Raw genomic sequence first — 18,163 nt, forward strand, 5'->3', positions numbered from 1 at the left:
ACTGGAGCTGGACAGTCTCTGTATGCTGCCTGGCTGGCAGTGGGCAAACAGGCTGGACACAGCGGGCAGTGCTGAGGGAGGTGGGGCTGGCTGGCAGTGGGCCGAGCTGGCAGTGGGCAAACAGGCTGGACACCGCGGGCAGTGCCGAGCGGAGGTGGGACTGGCTGGCAGTGGGCCGAGCTGGCACTGGGCAAACAGGCTGGACACAGCGGGCAGTGCCGAGCGGAGGTGGGGCTGGCTGGCAGTGGGCAGAGCTGGCAGGAGGGGAGACAGGCTGGACACCGCGGGCAGTGCCGAGCGGAGGTGGGGCTGGCTGGCAGTGGGCAGAGCTGGCAGGAGGGGAGACAGGCTGGACACAGCGGGCAGTGCCAAGGGAGATGGGGCTGGCTGGCAGTGGGCAGAGCTGGCAGGAGGGGAGACAGGCTGGCAGCCAGGAGGCCAATGGAATTCACCTTGCAGGGTAGGTGGAGCCTTAAGGGGCCCACACGCTGCCCGGTGCTGCTTTGTCCCTCGGCTCCCTCTGAGGATTTGGTGCAGGCCCTGATTTTCGTGACTGTAACTTACTCAGATTCTACCCAGCTCCCCCTGCCCAGCTGCTGAGGACACTGCAACCGCCTTAATGCTCTTTCCTAAGTCCCTGTGTGTCTGGCAGTAGATTTACGGTCCTTAGCCGCAGTGACGGCTCTGACACCAGCCCCAGACTGTGGCTGTCAGGGCATCCCAGGATATGGCAGGCCCCAGGCCCCTATTAAACCAGTCGCTCTGCATGGAGGTTCTCCCTCACGCCGGTTCCAGCAGGCCGGGTCGTGTGGGGAAAGCAGGGCCCTGGCCCAGCACGGCCATGACGGGCCATTGTGCAGATGGGCAGGCTGGGGATGGCTCTTACAGAGACAGTGGTGTCTTGTTCCCTTTGGGGGCAGGGGCCCAGAGGGCAGCAACTTTCTATACCCAGAGTGGGCACAGGATGGGCCACCCAGCCCTCGCAGGAAGGGCTCCTACCTCCTGGTGAATGGAGAGGCCAGTCCTCACAGACCGCACAGTCCCTGGTCTCTCTACTGCAGTGGTTCTCAAACTTTTGTACTGGTGACCCCTTTCACATAGCAAGCTTCTGAGTGTGACCCCCCCTTATCCATTAAAAACACTTTTTTATATATTTAATACCATTATAAATGCTGGAGGCAAAGCAGGGTTTGGGCTGGAGGCTGACAGCTCGCAACCCCCCATGTAATAACCTCACGACCCCCTGAGGGGTCCCGACCCCCAGTTTGAGAACCCCTGCTCTACTGAGTCTGCCAGGGGGAGATGGGGACTCCCCATCACGAAGGGGGGTTTGTACTGGCTGAGCAGCCACCAGCCGGGCCACCGTTGTGGGCACTACCCTTGCAGGGGGGATCTGAGCTGAAGCTTCAAGGGCAAGTGCTTCCTCTCCTACCCCCAACACCTCCCCCCCAACCACCCATCGGTGCAGAAGGCCCGTCTCTTCTTTTATATTAAGGTCTACGTTTATTTTCTCAGTACAACTCCCCAGCAGCTGCCCGGGTTTCCCTGCGATCCCATGCAGAGGGGCCAGCGTTGGCTGGCTGGGAGGACTATGGACACAGCGTTCCATCGCTAGCGCGGGGAAGAGGGAAACAGCTACGTCTGGGCCGGTGCAGCCCCTACTGGGTTGAGGTGTGCGCTGCAGGAGACTGGACTAGGCGAGCCCAGTGGTCCCTTCTGCCTTGGGATCTGGGACTCTCGCTCCTGTCAATAGCTCTGTGTTATTTGCTGCTCAGTGATCCATTTACAGACTGGTTCCCAGTCTCTGTTAACTGTGTGGGGTGGAGGCCAGGGCAGAATCTGACCCTAGCGGTTTCCTTCGGTCCACGCTGGGAAGAGAAGTGGATGGTGACGTTTTGCTGGACCCCGAGCGCTACATGGAGCGAGAGCCTGGGAACTCAGGGCTCAGGTTCTCCTCGGGGGTGTTTGCCCACTGGCCATCGTCAGCACACCAGTTGCCAAGGTGCGAGTCACAAGGCAGACTCCGGTAGGTCTCTGAGGCAGCTGGTGACTCGGAGGTCTCCATGCTCCCGGTGCTTTGGAATGAGCCGGTCAAGGCGTCTGCACACAAGTCTGCATGGGCCAGTGGGGTGTTTGCCCCTGGCCCGTCGCTGACACACAGGTTGAGCTTTGCAATCAGTGGTTTCCCGATATTTACTGACTGGCTCTCCTCAATGAAGTCGTCGAGTCCTTGGTATTGGTACTGAAGGCAGATGGTGAAGGCCAGTTCCTTCTGCAACAACACCACGAGCCGGGGTTACCATAGGTGGGCATGTGACAGGACCATGTGACACTGTTATCGCCTTACGACATCTACATCACACTCCCCACTGCCCTCTCCTTAACCACCAGCCACAAGGTCAATGCTGGTCCTTTGACTCCTGACGGTGCCAACTCCTCCCGGCTGGGACTCCGTTCCGGGGGCTCAGCACCATTCAGGATGGCCTTGTGGGGAAGGCACTGGCCTGGGACCCCAGAGACCTGGGTCAAATTAGCTCTGCCACAGACTCCGTGTGCAGCCCTTGGCAAATCACTTCACCACTCTCCCCCTTGGTTCCCCAGCTGTACTGCCTTTGTCTGGCTCCTGTTAGCGTGTGTCTGTGAGCAGGGACTGTCCCTGCAGTGCCCAGGAAATGGGGCCCTGCTGTCAGCTGGCGACTCTAGGTGCCACTGGATAATAACTTGGACGTTACCCTCGATGCATTGGATCCATTCACTATAACATGCATAATAGCATGGGGAGCTCCTGCCCGCTGAGGCTGCTATTCATTATGTGCATTGCCAGGGCACCTAGGAGCCCCAGTCCCGGACCGGGACCGTGCTGCGCTAGGTGCTGTACAAACACAGAACAAACAGTCCCTGCCCCAAAGGTTACAGTCACTCACTCCAGCAAAGCCCAGCAATCCTCCCCCTGGGGGCCCAGCACTGGTGAGAAGGATCCAAATCCCGGTGTCAGGGCACGGGAGTCCCCTGAAGGCAGCGGAGTGAGCCAGCGCATGTACACTAGGGCTTCACTTGGCCTCCTTCTGCATGATCAGGGTCATTATTTTTTCCCTGCCTTTAGCCTCTCTTGGCCCTGCAGGAGCTGGAGTCCGTTCCACCTTGGATGTGGTTACACAACCAGCAGTCTCACCACGAACAGCACCGACGGGGCAGGGCAGCACTTACCCTCAGCTTCTGCAGGCCACAGAGGCGGCTGTAGAGGCAACAGTCGGGGAAACTGAGGCTCCAGGCCAGGGAGAGGCTGCTCCCCATTTCCTCTGGGCTCTCCTTGTTGGTAAATTTCAAATCCACATCCAGCTCCTGCCAGAGACAGCACTGTCATCAAAGGCAGCCAAGGCATGAGAGGGCACCAGGCTGCAGTACCGCCCACCCAATGCGGTCCGAAATCCTGAATCAGCATCCCCGAAATCACGAGATTGGATTGAAAATCATGAGATTTAAAAAATAATAATGGTGGGGGTCTAGTTGTTCACAGCGCTCAGCCCCCAACCCCGCGGTTATCCCGAGCCAGGGCTCTGAGCCAGGCAGGCTCTGGCACTGGGCCTCTCACCTCCGGGACATCTGTGAGTTTTGCTTCACACCGTGTGATCTCCTGCGGCATCTTGATGATGCGGGTGTAAATGATCAAGATGTTGGAGAACTCAGCAGCGAAGCCCAGCTGTACCCGAGCCCCGCAGTCGAACTGGAGGTATCGGCTTTCGGGAAGCACTGCAAACAAAGAAATGGGCCCATGATACGCATGTGTGTCTCACTGCCACCTACTGGTCAGAATGAGAACTGCTCAGCCAGGTGTCCTAGGCCCTCTCCTACCAACACTATTAATGGAGATTCTCCTTCAGCTCCCATGGCAGGGGCCTGCGCTTTGGGAGTGGAGGAGGCTCTGGGTCCTGTCCCCAGGGTCAGTGTGGAGCTGCCCGATGGCAGCTGCTTTGTGACACTAACTCACCATCCCAGCAGTGCTTGTCCTGATCAGAGCTGGGCCAATAGCAACAAAGCCATTTGCAGAAGTTTGACGAGATCTAGGCTTCCTGCTGGGCCCAGCTGTGTGCCCCTCACGCTCTGGCTCTCCATGGTTGGCGGCACTGACGGCACTCTGCTCCCTCCCGTGCTTTCTGGGTAACTGCATTGCAATGCCTGCTCCATGGGCTGAGACCTCCCCGAGTCACTGCAATCCCTGGGGGCTCCCTGAGTAATGCCCTCCCCCCCGACTCCAGGACAGGCCTCTCTCACTGTCTGCCTCTCTCAGCAGGGATAACGGGGCCCCGATGCTCACCATGGGCCTTGGCCCATTGCAGGTTCCTGACAGAGAACTCCTCTGGGCCCTCGGACGGTTTAATTGGATCAGTGAGGGCTCGTCGCTCGGACAGGTTACTCCGTAGCTCCAGCGCCTGCCTGCCCTTGGTGATCTCCAGGGTTCCCATGTCTGGAAGACACAACCAGGGCTGAGCAAATGACTTCAGCACAGCCGTGAGTCAACGGCTCGCAGACAGTCCTGAGCTGTAACGGGCTGGCCTGGAAGAGCCATTCTACCCCCACCCCAGGATAACCCACCTTCCGCCACCTTGTCCAGCAGCACCGTGATCTTCTCCTCCTCCAGCAGCCATCGCTTCAGGAAGCTGACGAAGATGCCGTTGAACAGCTCCCCTTGGCTCAGCTCGTAGGCCTCTGCGTCCGCACATCTGAGAGGGGCACGGAAGAGAGCTAAGGCCTGGAGCTCCTTCATAGCAGGGGTGAAGACTCTTCTACGCCCAACTGCTCCCTTTCTCCCGCTCAGCACAGAATGTCCTGGGACTTTGCTCCCGGGAACCTGGCCTCAACAGCAGCTGGCTTGATTCGGACTCCTGAGGAAGCTTCGGGTTCAGGCAGGACGGCTCACCAGAGATGGGCCGGAACCAAGACCCTGGCTCCAGACACCCTTACAACCTGGGGAAGTTCAGGTTTGGGTCTGGGCCTAGGGCAGGGGTGGGCAAACTCTGGCCCGCGGGATCATCCTGCCCGGCCCTTGAACTCTCGGCCGGGGAGGCTCGCCCCGGCCCCTCCCCTGCTGTCCCCCCGCCCCCGCAGCCTCAGCTCAGCGTGGAGGGGGGCTGCACTGCAGGGGCAGGGGAGAGCAGGGAGGGAAGCTCCCCTGCAGCCTCAGGGGAGCAGGCGGGCGGTGCGGGTGGCGGGAGCGCGGAAACGACTCAGGAGGAGCACAGGGCGGCCGAGCAGCCAGCCGGAGAGAAGCGGCGCGGCTGCGTGGCTGCCCCTGCTCCTCGTGAGCCCTCCGCCCATGTTCGCAGGGCCGCATTCTGAAAGGGGCTTTAGAGGGGGGGTTGGGTAGGGAGTGGGGTCCCGGGGGGGCCTGTCAGGGGGCAGGGGTGTGGATAGGGGTCGGGGCAGTCAGGGAGCGGGGGAGCTGGATGGGGGTGGTCAGGGGACAAGGAGTGGGGCGGGGGTTGGATGGGTCTGGGGTTCTGAGGGGGGCGGTCAGGGGGCGGAAAGTGGGAGGGGGTGGTTAGGGTTTGGGGAGGCACAGCCTTCCCTACCCGGCCCTCCATACACTTTCAGAACCCCGATGTGGCCCTCAGGCCAAAAAGTTTGCCCACCCCTGGCCTAGGGCCTATCAAGACAGCCCAATAGCCAAGATAAGGGGGGGAAGAGAGGTTGGATCCCCTTGTGTTCTAAGGCTGGGTTTTTCACAGGGCCGCAGGGACTTTGCTGCCCTTGTGTTTCAATGGGAACCGGAGCCTCGCTTCTCCTGGAGCCCCTGGCCCTGGAGCTGTGTCCCTTGCTTCGCTCTCCAAGGCCAGTCTGAGGGGGGGAATCCCCCTGCTCTCCACTCCTGCAGAGCCTGCTCATGACGCAGCTCCCCACCACGAGAGCTCAGCAGGCCTGAGAGGCAGACGTACCTACCCCACCAAAGCACCGGGGTCTCAGCAGCACCACTGCCTGGGAGAGACGCAGGCAGCAGCCCCAGAAAGTCACCCCCTCCCCTCAGGTTACAGAGGGGAGAAGTTCTGGCTTGGGACAAAGACATGGAGCTGAACAAAATACACAGCACATGCAGTGCGGGGGAAGTGCTGTCTGGAGAACAAAGTCCAGGACTGGGAGGCAGGACACTTGGGTTCTCTGTCCAGCTCGGCACGGATCAGCCATGTGGGCGGTGGAATGCCAGCTTGGCTTGATGTGCCTCGGTTTCCCCACCTCTAAATGGGGGCTGATAACTCTACCTTCTTCCAAGAGGACTGTGATGCGTAATGAATTAAAAGTGCTCTGCCACAGTCCCTTGCAGTTACACAGCACCTTCCAGCCAAGGAGCTCAAAGCAGGTGGCCAAGAATTGTTACGGCCACGTTATGGACAGGGGAAGGAGCAGGGACCTGACATGCCCCAGGTACTGCAGAATGGGGTACTGAACCCAGCTCTTTTGACGCTGACTCCCTGTGCACTAACTCTAGACCAGGCTGCCTCTCGGAGAGCTTGGGGTGAGAGGCAATATGGAGGTGTGCTGCATTATTGCCCTTTCTCCTAAGGATTGTCACCCCAGGAGGCCCATGCAGAACACACCCCTGCTAGCAGCTCTCCAAATACAGAGTGACTGGTGGGTTCAGTCCCCTGTAATGGACCCTGCGCCCGTCCCCCAACTCAAGCCCCAGGAGGACACAGATGGGGAGTGACTGTGGCCAGCGGGAGGCGACAGGGAGCACCTACGTGGCGTAGCCGAAGACGATGTTGGCTGTGACCTGCAGCGCCCCCACCTGCGGGATGATGTCGTCGTTCAGATTCCTGAAAAGAAATGAGGGGCATGAAACCTACACAGTCCATGGTCGCTCTGGGACCTCCGGGTTGGGGCCAGACCAATGGGCTCTGATCAGAGGAGCGGAGGAAAGGTTTCATGCTATTCACTTGCCTATCGGTGAGCTCTGGGAGGTAGTGGCCTAGTCCCTCGGGTGGGAGCCCTGTTGCTTGGGCCCCCAGGCTCAGACAGGACAAAGCCCCGCAGAACATGCTGTAAGGAACAGCCCTGGACTGGGCTGGAAACAGTGCAAGCCCGATGAATTGTTTAGCATGAGGCCAGTGCGCCAACACAATGAGACACCAACTGGCAGCCCAGCGTCGTCAGCACTGCAGTACTAGCTGGGGAAGACCTGTTAGATCGGCCAACGAGCCGGATACGAGCCGCGGGCGCCGAGATCTCAATCTGTCTGCGCCCGGAGGCTACAGTGTCTTTACTTGGTGGAATGGCATCATTCGCCAGCGATGGCACAACATGGCACTTGCCAGCTTAGCAGCAGTCAGGCTGCGCTGCTGGTTCAATGGCCAAGAGTATTTAGCTGCTCGATGCCCTCCAGCAGGTGCCTGGCATGCCCTCGCAGAACATGTGTGTGGGCTGGGAACCCAGGCAACCGCCAGTGGGCTAGAGGAGAGAGTATCTGGAGAAGAGCTCCGGCCCCCTGGCTGTGGATTTATTGCTGTTCTCCTTTCCACACAGGTTACCCCGGGGATGGCTGCTCTCCGGGGAAGCATTGGAGTTAATTCTGACAAGGGACCTCTCTCTCTCTCTCTGTCAGGTGTCCCCTTTCATGAGTAATCACGGCTGGTTTTACTGGGCAGTGGGGCGATGCGCCTGTGGGTGGGACTGCATGGTGGCTGCCTCTGCGTGCATGTTCTTGCGTGCGTCTGGGTAGGAATCCCTGGGTATACGCATGCCCACAGGCAGCTATATGTGCACATGCACACACATGGTGTGCATGACCTCAGTGTGTGTGGCTATAATATTTCACACCTGATAGCATGGTCACACGTGTGCTTGCACCAGTGTCTGGATATGTGTTTTGGAAAGCAAAAGGACTGCTTTCACACACCCTTGCTGTGTACGTCCCTTGCACTTACATAGCACCTTCCAGCCAAAGCCCTCAAAGCAGGCAGCCAAGAACTGTGCCCCCATCTACGTCCGCGGTACAGGAGTGCGTATGCAGCCGCTCAGCTGTGCCGAGCAACGCTTCCTGGCCCTGCCGCTCCCGGGTGGCTGGCTCTGGTGTGCTCACCTCTTGCGGCACATGTCCAGCAGGAAGATGTTGAGGCCGGTTTGCCGCTGCTGCATGCTCTGCAGCACACTCTGCACGCACAGGCAGTGCTCCGAGGTGTAGGATCTCGGCGCGTCAATAGGAACCATAAAGCTGTTTCCAAAGTTCTCGTAGCCGTGCCCAGCGTAGTAGAGCAAACCTGGGGGAGGGAGAGCAGGAGCAGAGTGCATCAACCTGCACCGGTCTGTGCTGCTCTCACACCTTCTCCATCTCCGCCTCCCTCCTAATTCTGGCCTTGCAGCCCACTGCATCCAGGGCTGCAAAGTCCATTCCAGGGGGGCTCAGAAATCCAGTTCAGGTTCTCCTCCTCCTTCCCACTCATTTCTCTGTCTGACCTATATACAACCCTCCTCTGCTCGCCCTGTTCCCCCCTCCCATCCCTGGGGTCATACTGCCTGGAGTGCCCTTTCCTGCTTGCCGCAATGGATTGGTCAGGCTGTCGGAGGAGAAGCCCAGTAATGTCCTGCATTAGGCCTTCAGCAGGATCGTCGGTCTGGCTTCAGGCTCTGGCTATGCCACCCCGCTGACGCCTGCTAATCCAAACCCTGTCCTTAATGCCAGAGCCTTCCACAGCTCGGCCTCACCCAGCGCGCTCCCATTGACCTGCTAACAATCCAGCCTCCAGGGCCCCTTGGCTTCTCCCACAAGCATCTGTGCGCTCTCTCCTGTCCCGAGTGGGAGGCACCCAGACAGAATCCTCCAGCCACGCCCTGGTCCCTCCAAGTCCCTCCTCGCCCCCGTGTCTGCTGCCTGTGGGCATCTCCTAGGTGGCTGCTAGCCGACCTGTGGCCACTGTACCTGCCGAGCTAGGGGATACACAGCTCCTGTTATGTTTGTCTGCCTGTCGCCCCATCCCTCCCTCCCACGCCCTCATTTCTCCTTATGGCCCCATTACCTTCCTGTCATTCAGACGGTAAGCGCCTCGCCCTCTGTACAGCACCCAGCACAACAGGGCCCGACCTGGCTGACACTGAGTTATCGTGACGCCGGTCCCCGGGCTGTGTGCCAGGCTAGTGCTGAGCAGTAGTGAGAGCAAGGGTGGGACTTGCGTCTGTGACCCCCACCGGGCTGCTACCGATCCCACACCTCCCAGACCGTCTACAGTTGGTGACAATCACTCAGTGCCAACTCCCTTCTGGCACTTGAAATGATAGAGCCGTCTAAAATACACATGCTCCACCCTCTGCTTTTACTGCCTGAGCCCCAGAGATGCTGCCCGACCTCCCAGCCACAAGAGGGGCAGGAAACGGGCGCCTCCACCGAGGGGGCAACATTTTTTAAGTTTAAAATTTGACTCCATTTAAAACTTGGCACTTTAAGGAAAAAAACTGGGGAAAAACTTTGAAATGTTCATGAAAATCTTCCTGTGTATTTACTGGTGAAGAAGTCCCACCCCTCCCAGCCTGCACTAGTCTGCCCAGACGGGCCGGGGCCCCAGCAGGAAATGGCCTATTCCAGCGTAGACCAACGTACACCATGTAGACATCCCCTCCTCCAGTAAAGAAGGGCTCTCCCACTGCTACCCAGCGACATAGCGCGCTCCCTCTGTACCGTACACTCCTTTGTCCAAGAGGAGAAGGAACTCGTTGACGGCCATCTGCATCTCGTCCTTGCTCAGGTCCAGCAGGGAGACCACCTTGAAATCCAGCTGGCGCAGCAGGTTGGTCAGTTCGTGTACGTCCACCATGGGTGCTTTCAGGTGCTTGTGGTGCAGGTAGTTCATGTTGCCCATCAGCAGGGCCACTTTGTCTGTGGCTGCCCCAGGAGAGGGACAAGAGGAACAGGTCAGGGGGATGGGGAGGGAGCGAGGGGAACCCTCCTGGGCCCTTTGGGATGAACGTTCATCCTCTCCCTGCTTCTATCTCCCCTTCACGCTCAGCACCACCCCAGACAGCCTCTTGCCCCACCTGCTGTGGATGGGCTCTCTAGAGCTGGGATGTAACTAGTCGGCCCCAAGTTTTAGCCCTGGGCCTAGACCTCTATTCCAAAGCAAGGCAGAGTCCTCCCTCCAGCTGGCTCATCCCTCCAGACAAGACTTTGGCTCTTCCTTGAAGGCCACGCTTTGCCTCAAATAGCCAGCACGCTGTCCTCGCTGCCTGCCAGTGGGTGCCAGGGCTGCGGCAGGGGTAGGAGGGCATGCTGCAAAGCCATGGAGGAGGTGGGCGATGGACAGAGCCCTGGAGATTGCATTGCCAGGCCAATCCTAGGGCTGGGCTAGGTGGTCTGATGGCTCTTCTCCATCTCTCATGTCCACAGGCAGGGCTGGATCCGCGTTGGTTCTCTGCCCAATCCACGGGGAGGAGCCCACGTGAGGATGGATCAGCGAGACATGTTTCTCCATGGGTCAGCTGAGACAGAGGCTGGCTGGGAGAACAGTCTGGAATGGGTCCCTGCATTGGCACCAGGGAGGAAGGAGGATGCATGTATCGAGGGGGGAAGGCCGAGAGCCGTATCTCTCGAGCCATTTCTAAGTGGAGGCCTGGCCTGGGGATTTGGATGCAGCCTCTTACCGTACAGCTGGCTGGGGCCGTTGTGCTCTGGGGCACTCCCTGGAAAGAAAGAGACACACGATCATCTCTCTGAGCACCACACGGGCACCATGGCTGGTAGACCCTGCCCCCCCCCCCCCCCGCCCGGCAGGGAGGGAACCTCGGCAACCCAACACAAGTCCCAGGAGCTCCCTTGTCCAGAGCAGCACCCCCTGGGCCGCAGGGCAGGCATTCGGCCCCCAGCAGCCAGCTAAGCTGGGCGAGGACAAAGAAGAAGTCCAGTCCACTAACTAGCACATGTAAAGGCCACGGCTGCCGTGACAACGCCTGACCTGCCCCATGGCGGGCACAGCCAGAGCCTCCAGCCCAGGGGAGTTGGGTTCAGATAGGAGCTCCTAGGTCCGGGTGGGACCCACCTGGGCCTCACCTACCTGCGTCCTCCTCCCGCCAGGAGCCTCCGGAGGCAAACAGCTGTGGGCCTGGAACAAAACAAAGGGTGAAGTCATGAGGCTGGCGAGATGAGCAGGGCTGCCTGGGAGTGCCGGCTCCGGCTGCTGATTGGGGCCGCAGATCATTCCTGCCACAGTCCTTGCCCCAAACCCCGTCCTCCCTGCAGGGCTTGCAGACAGGCACAGGAGGCACCGTAGGGAGGCGCTGCAGTCTCTTCTCCCACCCCCAGGCCTCGGCGAGGCTGGGTGGGACCGGCCACTCCCCGCACAACGCCTCTGGGAAGGTATTACAGAGACAGGAATGCCCAGGGTGGGCAGGGGGTATGTACCCTCTGTCCCTGGCCATGCCCGGGTGGGAACTCCAGGCCAACATGGGAGAAGATTATTTTAATAAGGGCCCTCAACTCCTCCCCACACCTTGCAGTCTAGCCAGGACGCAGCTGGGGCCCCGTCCATTTAACATTCTGAGCAAGCCAGGGTGGCCGTGACCCCCAATACCTGTTCATGAGACCCCTGCTGAGATCCCTAGGTTTAACAGGCAGCCCTAGGCCCATCACCAGGATATCAAGCACCTTCCCCCACTGCACCAAGCCATGTGACTAGCATGTGTCCCACATGATTATCTGGTTTTCACATAGGACTGACCACATCACTTCACAGCCTGCCCAGCAGCCTCAGAGCACTCCCGCAGGGCAGGGCTGGTGGGGTGGGGACTGCCTGCGGGCTCGGTGCACCCAGGTCCAACACGTGAGCAAAATGTGGCTTCTGTTCTCTAGTGGTGGTCAACAGAGGGTAACAGCCTACTACTGCTACCCGTGCACAGAGTTGCTCCTTTAGCTCGAGTGATGGAGGACGGAGCTTTGGTTCTGAAGGCCCCCGTTCCAAGCCTGCCAATGGCCTGCAGTGGGGGTGGCTACAGATCCCGAGTCCCGACACCAGATCCCGAGTCCTCACCAATCTCCACCACCGTGTCCTGGCTCCACAGCTCCTGGAAGAGGTTAAACACCTTGCAGGCATAGCGGCCTCTCTCCGCGGTCGTCACCAGCTTCACCTGCAGCGAGGGGAAAGGAAGAGGCGTGCTCCAGCGGGCAGACCCTGCACTCTGGGCACCATACACTGTGACTAGAGCCCCCAGGAATCTACCTTTGGTGAGCTGGGGGCTGCGGGCACTGAATGCAGCAGAATGTGCCCTGGTGGGCTAGGCTGGGAGCACTGAACCCGGGATTACCCCTCGCTCGTTCCCCCCCACCTTGGGCTGCTGAGCCCACAGCGCCTTACCGAGAGTCTGCAGCCCATTACGGGCCCCCTGCCCAGCCAGCAGCCCTTGCCCAGACCCCAAGGGAGGGTACCTGGAGGTGGGAGTTCCGCGCCCCCTCAATCGGACTCCCGTTTCGGAACCACTGGTACTGGGGCGGTGGGTTCCCGATGGCCACGCACCGCAGCTGGAGGGAGTCCCCTTCGTCCAAGGTGCAGGGCTGGGGCTGACAGAGGATCTGCAGTCCCACCATTGTTGGGCAATAGCCGCTCACTGGAGGGGGGTGGAGAACAGAGTGCTAGCCTGGGGCAGGACAACGCAGGCACAGGAGTCCTCATGTGGGACCAGGCCCCAGGGCAGGCTCATGCAAGGGCAGCCAAGGGTGCAGTCCTGCAGAGTGGAGACTACATATCCCAGCAGGCACTGCTCCATCTCAGTCTGAGCAGCAGGGCACTGTGTCACTCCAGAGCCCAGATCGCCCTCTGCTCATAGCCGGGCCGCTTCAGTTAATCATCATAACAGCAATCCTGAGCCCTTATCTAGCACTTTATATCCACAGAGCTCACGGTGCTTTACGAAGGAGGGCAGGAGCCTTGTCCCCATTTTACAGATGGGGACACTGAGGCACAGAGGCAAAGTTACCCAGCAGGCCACTGGTAAAGCCAGGAATAGCATCCAGGACTCCTAAGTCCCAGTCCAGTGCACTACCCACTAGACCACACTGCCTTCCCCAGCTGTAATACACTCACAGGAAGGCCCTGGTGAGGCAGGCTGTTTAAGGGCTGGGATCAATGGGAGGTCGGCATGCGAAAGGACTGCAGGACAGGACACAGCTGGTACCACTGGGCAGCAGGCCCATCCCAGGCACAAGCATGAAGCCCACATTGACGGTACACGGCCCTCCCGCTTTGGCCAGGCCCAAAGGGCAGAATCTGCAAGTCAACACAGTGCCAAGACTGGAGCTGCCCCCAGACAGCTCAACTGCCGGCTGCTTTCCCTGCCGCTGCTGCAAACAGCCCTGTGACTTGCCCTCCTACCTGAGGCAGGGCTGCTGCTCCGCTTGACCTGGAGCCGGGCCCACCTGGAGAACGCGAAGCTGGCCCTGTGGTTAACGCGGCAGATGTACCAATCCGGGGTCTGCAGAGTAGCTGGGTCAATCACCAGCTCAGGGGAGGTGGCACCAGGCACCTAACAGGCACGAAATAAAACACGCCAGGTCTAAGGGGGCAGAAACCATGCAGCCTCTTGGCACTGCGCCCTCCATCCATCCCCAAGTGTCCCGCCACCCACGGGGGCTGCGCCGGGAGGCTGCATGGTCTAATAATACCACCTAGCATTGACACAGAGCTCTGAGCACTGCCTGCGCTGTCCAGGCATGAATGAATCCATTGGCTTCAGCTGGAGCTGGGGGTGCTTCGCTCGGCCCTTCGTGTCTCAAGCTGGGTCCCCCAAATTTGACTCGCCCAAGGCCGCTCAGTGTGTCAGTGGCACAGCTGTTCTCCTCCCACTAGACCCTGCTGCTGCTGCGGATTTATTGACTGATTAATTTATTAAGCCTGGAGATTTTCCCTTTTCCCTCCTCCCTCCCCCAGCCTCACCTCCTGCTTCCCACAGAACCACTGGTAGCTGAGTCCCGGGGGCCCCGTCGCCCAGCAGGTGAAAGACGCTCGGGTCCCTTCTGTAACCACCTGAGATTCGGGCTGCACCACGATCCTGATGGACTCTTGGACTGCAAGAGAGGAAAGAACAACCCCCTGGCTCTCTGGGAAATCAGGCCCCTCCAGGAATATGTCACAGGCCCGGTCTACACTCAAACGTTAACCCAGCGCTAGAGGGGCTCAGCTGCAGCGTTTCCTGTGTAGACGTAGCCTCGGGCAAGAATCCGGCTTGTGCGTAAGTTGCCGTAGTTTTAGATCGTTCCCATTACACTCCCCTCGCAGAATTTCCCTTCACCTGTAAATTCCTGGGGCCCCCACTCCAACCACCATCAGGAATCCTGGTTCCCAGCTCCAGCCATCAGCTCACACTCTCTGGAATCCCGACATTCTGCCTTGCTGCTCCCTGCTCCAAGAGAGCCCTCTCCCACCTTCCCACCGCGGGGCTTAGAACCCAGGAGCCAGTGACCCCACTCCCACCCTAGAGCGGGGAGCAGAACCCCGGAGTCCTGACCCCCAGTCCCAACCACCAGGCCCCACTCCCACCCTAGAGCAGGGAGCAGAACCCCTGCATCCTGACCCTCAGTCCCAACCACCAGGCCCCACTCCCACCCTAGAGCGGGGAGCAGAACCCTGGCGTCCTGACCCCCAGTCCCTGCTCCAACCACCAGCCCATACCGACACTGGAGAGAAACTGGAAGGCCTCGGTGTGTCCCATCTTATCCAAGCAGCAGAGCAGGTACTTGAGGGTGCAGTCCCGCTCTGACAGCAGCTGCAGGAGGCACTGGCTGGGGCTCCCGCGGGGCTCCAGGACCTTCAGGGAACACATCTCCAGCTCCTCCTCGCTGGGAACCCACAGCAAACACAGAAGAACATTAACCCTTTCCATCCTGTGGCTGGGGAGACAGCCTCAGCTTCTGAGTGGGAGGCCGCGTGGTCTGGTGGAGAGGGCAGGAAACGGGGACACAGGAGACCCAGGTGCTCAGCTCAGCCCGGCTCTGCCCTGCGGGACAGCCTGTGTCTCAGGGATAATGATCCTAACCTGCCTTGAGATCTACGCAGGAGACGTGCTACAGCCGGGGTAACGTTCCCGGGTAGGGGATCCAGGCTGAGACACCCACCATCCTTAGAGCACCCCGGGGGCCCCACACTTACATTCACTGGCACAACCATCACCCATCAGATCCTGCGCCCTCCCCCCCCCCCAGGCTGTTCTTCGCAGCCAGCACTTGGCGAGCCGCGTACAGACGAGGCTTTTCATGGGTTAGGAGCAGAGACGGGACTGGAACGAAAACCCAGCATCTGAGCATCACTGGGCGTTGGGGACTTGGTGATGTGGGTTCTGGAGCACCTCAAGGGCTGAGCTTCCCGGGGATAGCTGCTGGGCAGGCCGCTGTGAACGCTTGTCACGGCCCCTCTGTCACTCAGCCAGAGCTGTGATCTCCTGGCCCGCCTGCTATTTAAGCCTAGACACAAAGCGAGGGGTTTGCTGGCCTGATCGTGCCTGGCACTTCTTTGGCAGGATCTCAATGAATCCCGAGCCTTGCTGCTATCCGGTGAAACCCGCCTACGGGACAAAGACTGGCAATCGCAGGCAGAAAGGAGGGTTCGCGCATCGTTTCGAAAGGTCTGGGATGGGGCTGAGATCTGTCCTCCGAGAGCCTGCTACCCCGCTGGGCACAGCAGCCTGCCCGGAGCAACACCAGGACTTCGCCCAGTGTGTGCCCAAGGGAGCAGAATGCAGCCAGCTTGATGCTGAATGTGGGAAGGCAGCTCACAGAGACTACAGGTCCCATCATGCACTGCAGCACCAGGAGCCAGAGACAGAGACAGGGCCCCATAGTTCAGGGCAAAGGAGCCAAGCACCACAGAGAACCTCACCTCAGAGGGCTCCCAGGAACCCGGACCCAGCGCAGGTGAGTTGGTGCAGTCAACCCAGATACAGACACAGCCTGCACTGGGACAGCACACCCCCTACACCCCTCACAGCCTGCGCTGGGACAGCACACCCCCTACACCCCTCACAGCCTGCGCTGGGACAGCACACCCCCTACACCCCTCACAGCCTGCGCTGGGTCAGCACACCCCCTACACCCCTCACAGCCTGCACTGGGACAGCACACCCCCTACACCCCTCACAGCCTGCACTGGGACAGCACACCCCCTACACCCCTCACAGCCTGCACTGGGACAGCACACCCCCTACACCCCTCACAGCCTGCGCTGGGTCAGCACACCCCCTACACCCCTCACAGCCTGCGCTGGGACAGCACACCCCCTACACCCCTCACAGCCTGCGCTGGGTCAGCACACCCCCTACACCCCTCACAGCCTGCGCTGGGACAGCACACCCCCTACACCCCTCACAGCCTGCGCTGGGACAGCACACCCCCTACACCCCTCACAGCCTGCGCTGGGTCAGCACACCCCCTACACCCCTCACAGCCTGCGCTGGGACAGCACACCCCCTACACCCCTCACAGCCTGCACTGGGACAGCACACCCCCTACACCCCTCAAAGCCTGCACTGGGACGCCGCACCCCCTACAGTCTGCACTGGGACACCACACCCCCTACACCCCTCACAGCCTGCGCTGGGATAGCAAACACCCTACACCCCCCCACAGCCTGCACTGGGACAGCACACCCCCTACACCCCTCACAGCCTGCACTGGGACAGCACACCCCCTACACCCCTCACAGCCTGCACTGGGTCAGCACACCCCCTACACCCCTCACAGCCTGCACTGGGACAGCACACCCACTACACCCCTCACAGCCTGCACTGGGACAGCACACCCCCTACACCCCTCAAAGCCTGCACTGGGACGCCGCACCCCCTACAGTCTGCACTGGGACACCACACCCCCTACACCCCTCACAGCCTGCGCTGGGATAGCAAACACCCTACACCCCCCACAGCCTGTCCTGTGACATCTACACACATACAAACACACAGGGCCTACACCGGGACAGCTCTCTCTCTATCACACACACACACACACACACACACACACACACACACACACACACACACACCACAGCCTTCAATGGGACAGCACACATTGTATACACACACACACACACACACACACACACACACACACACACACACACACACACACACACACACACACAGAGGTAGGTAGGTACCAAAGGCCTACACTGCAATGACACCCCTACCCCCTGACACGCGCACACACACAGAGTGTGACTACTCATACCCAGGAGCATCACCTACATCACCCCCCTGCGTGTGCACACACACACACACACACTGGGGCGGGCAGGCTGGCGAGGCCGCTGCACTGACATGTTGCCCATGGCCGCGCTGCCCATATCGGTGCCCGAAGCCCGTTGTGCCCCCCTCGCTCCCTCCACCTGCATTTGAAGCGTTTCTCGGCGCCGGCGATTTCAGCCAGTTTCCTCCAGCCCCGGCTGCAGTTGTCCAGGAGCTCGCAGAGCCTGGCCAAGGCAGCGTCTCCCAGGGTGCTGATGGGCACACTCCCGTCAGCCATTGGCCCGCCTGGCCCCTTCCTTCCGCCTCAAGCCCTAGGAGGTGTCAGGTGATCCCGAACCAGCATCCACCTGGGCACAGAAAGCACAGCCAGCATTGATGGAGCGTCATTTTGAGGAGGGCAACACAGCCAACGGCTCCTGAATAGCTCCTGTTTGAACTGAGAGCCGGGGGCAAAATAGCCAGGCATCTCCCATGGGCAGCCGCCCTCCCTGGCCCGACACCCGCCCCAGCTCCCACAAATCGCCCGCTGGGAGTGCAGGCTGTTTGGAGCAGCAGCTCCCTATCCCATAGCCCGGGGGCCAGCAAGGGGGGAGAGTCAGGCAAGCCTGCGACCAGGGGAAGTGCCAACAGGGTGGCAGGGTGGGTTAGGAGGCTGAACCCACAGCCCCTTCTGCTGGGGTGCAAACCCCCACTCCTTTGTCCCCCACCCCCAAAGGAATGATCAAAAGGCAACACAATAAGCCGAAGCCCAAGGAGTTTCAAGCCCTCTGATGGGGCCCTCAGGCACAGGCCAGCAGACAGAGTACGTCCACACGGCAACGAGCGCAGAGCCTGGGTCTGCAGGCTTGGGCACGTGGGGCTCACCCTATGGTGCTAGACAGAGACCACCCGTAGGGTTGGGGGGGGGCGTGTGACTGCCCCAAGTGTCGCATCTGGTCCCTTTCCCACTCCCCCTGTGCCCCCC

At 60.2% G+C, this 18,163-nt stretch overlaps 1 protein-coding gene across 1 annotated transcript; it reads right to left on the bottom strand.

The window, feature by feature from the left end:
* Positions 1 to 1,509: 1,509 nt before the first annotated feature.
* On the bottom strand, positions 1,510 to 17,476 carry LOC135894164 (mucosa-associated lymphoid tissue lymphoma translocation protein 1-like). Its single transcript, XM_065422215.1, has 16 exons — positions 17,340 to 17,476; positions 14,637 to 14,803; positions 13,902 to 14,032; positions 13,341 to 13,491; positions 12,398 to 12,576; positions 12,003 to 12,099; positions 11,031 to 11,078; positions 10,621 to 10,659; positions 9,662 to 9,865; positions 8,072 to 8,249; positions 6,735 to 6,809; positions 4,594 to 4,721; positions 4,316 to 4,465; positions 3,593 to 3,750; positions 3,208 to 3,342; positions 1,510 to 2,272 (listed from the first exon to the last, which is right to left on the bottom strand). The coding sequence occupies exons 1-16, from the start codon at positions 17,474 to 17,476 to the stop codon at positions 1,913 to 1,915; spliced, it is 2,337 nt and encodes a 778-aa protein (XP_065278287.1). The 3' UTR covers positions 1,510 to 1,912.
* Positions 17,477 to 18,163: the final 687 nt, after the last annotated feature.

The sequence above is a fragment of the Emys orbicularis genome, chromosome 24 (assembly GCF_028017835.1).
Source record: "Emys orbicularis isolate rEmyOrb1 chromosome 24, rEmyOrb1.hap1, whole genome shotgun sequence".
In the NCBI taxonomy this organism is placed as follows: Eukaryota; Metazoa; Chordata; order Testudines; family Emydidae; genus Emys; species Emys orbicularis.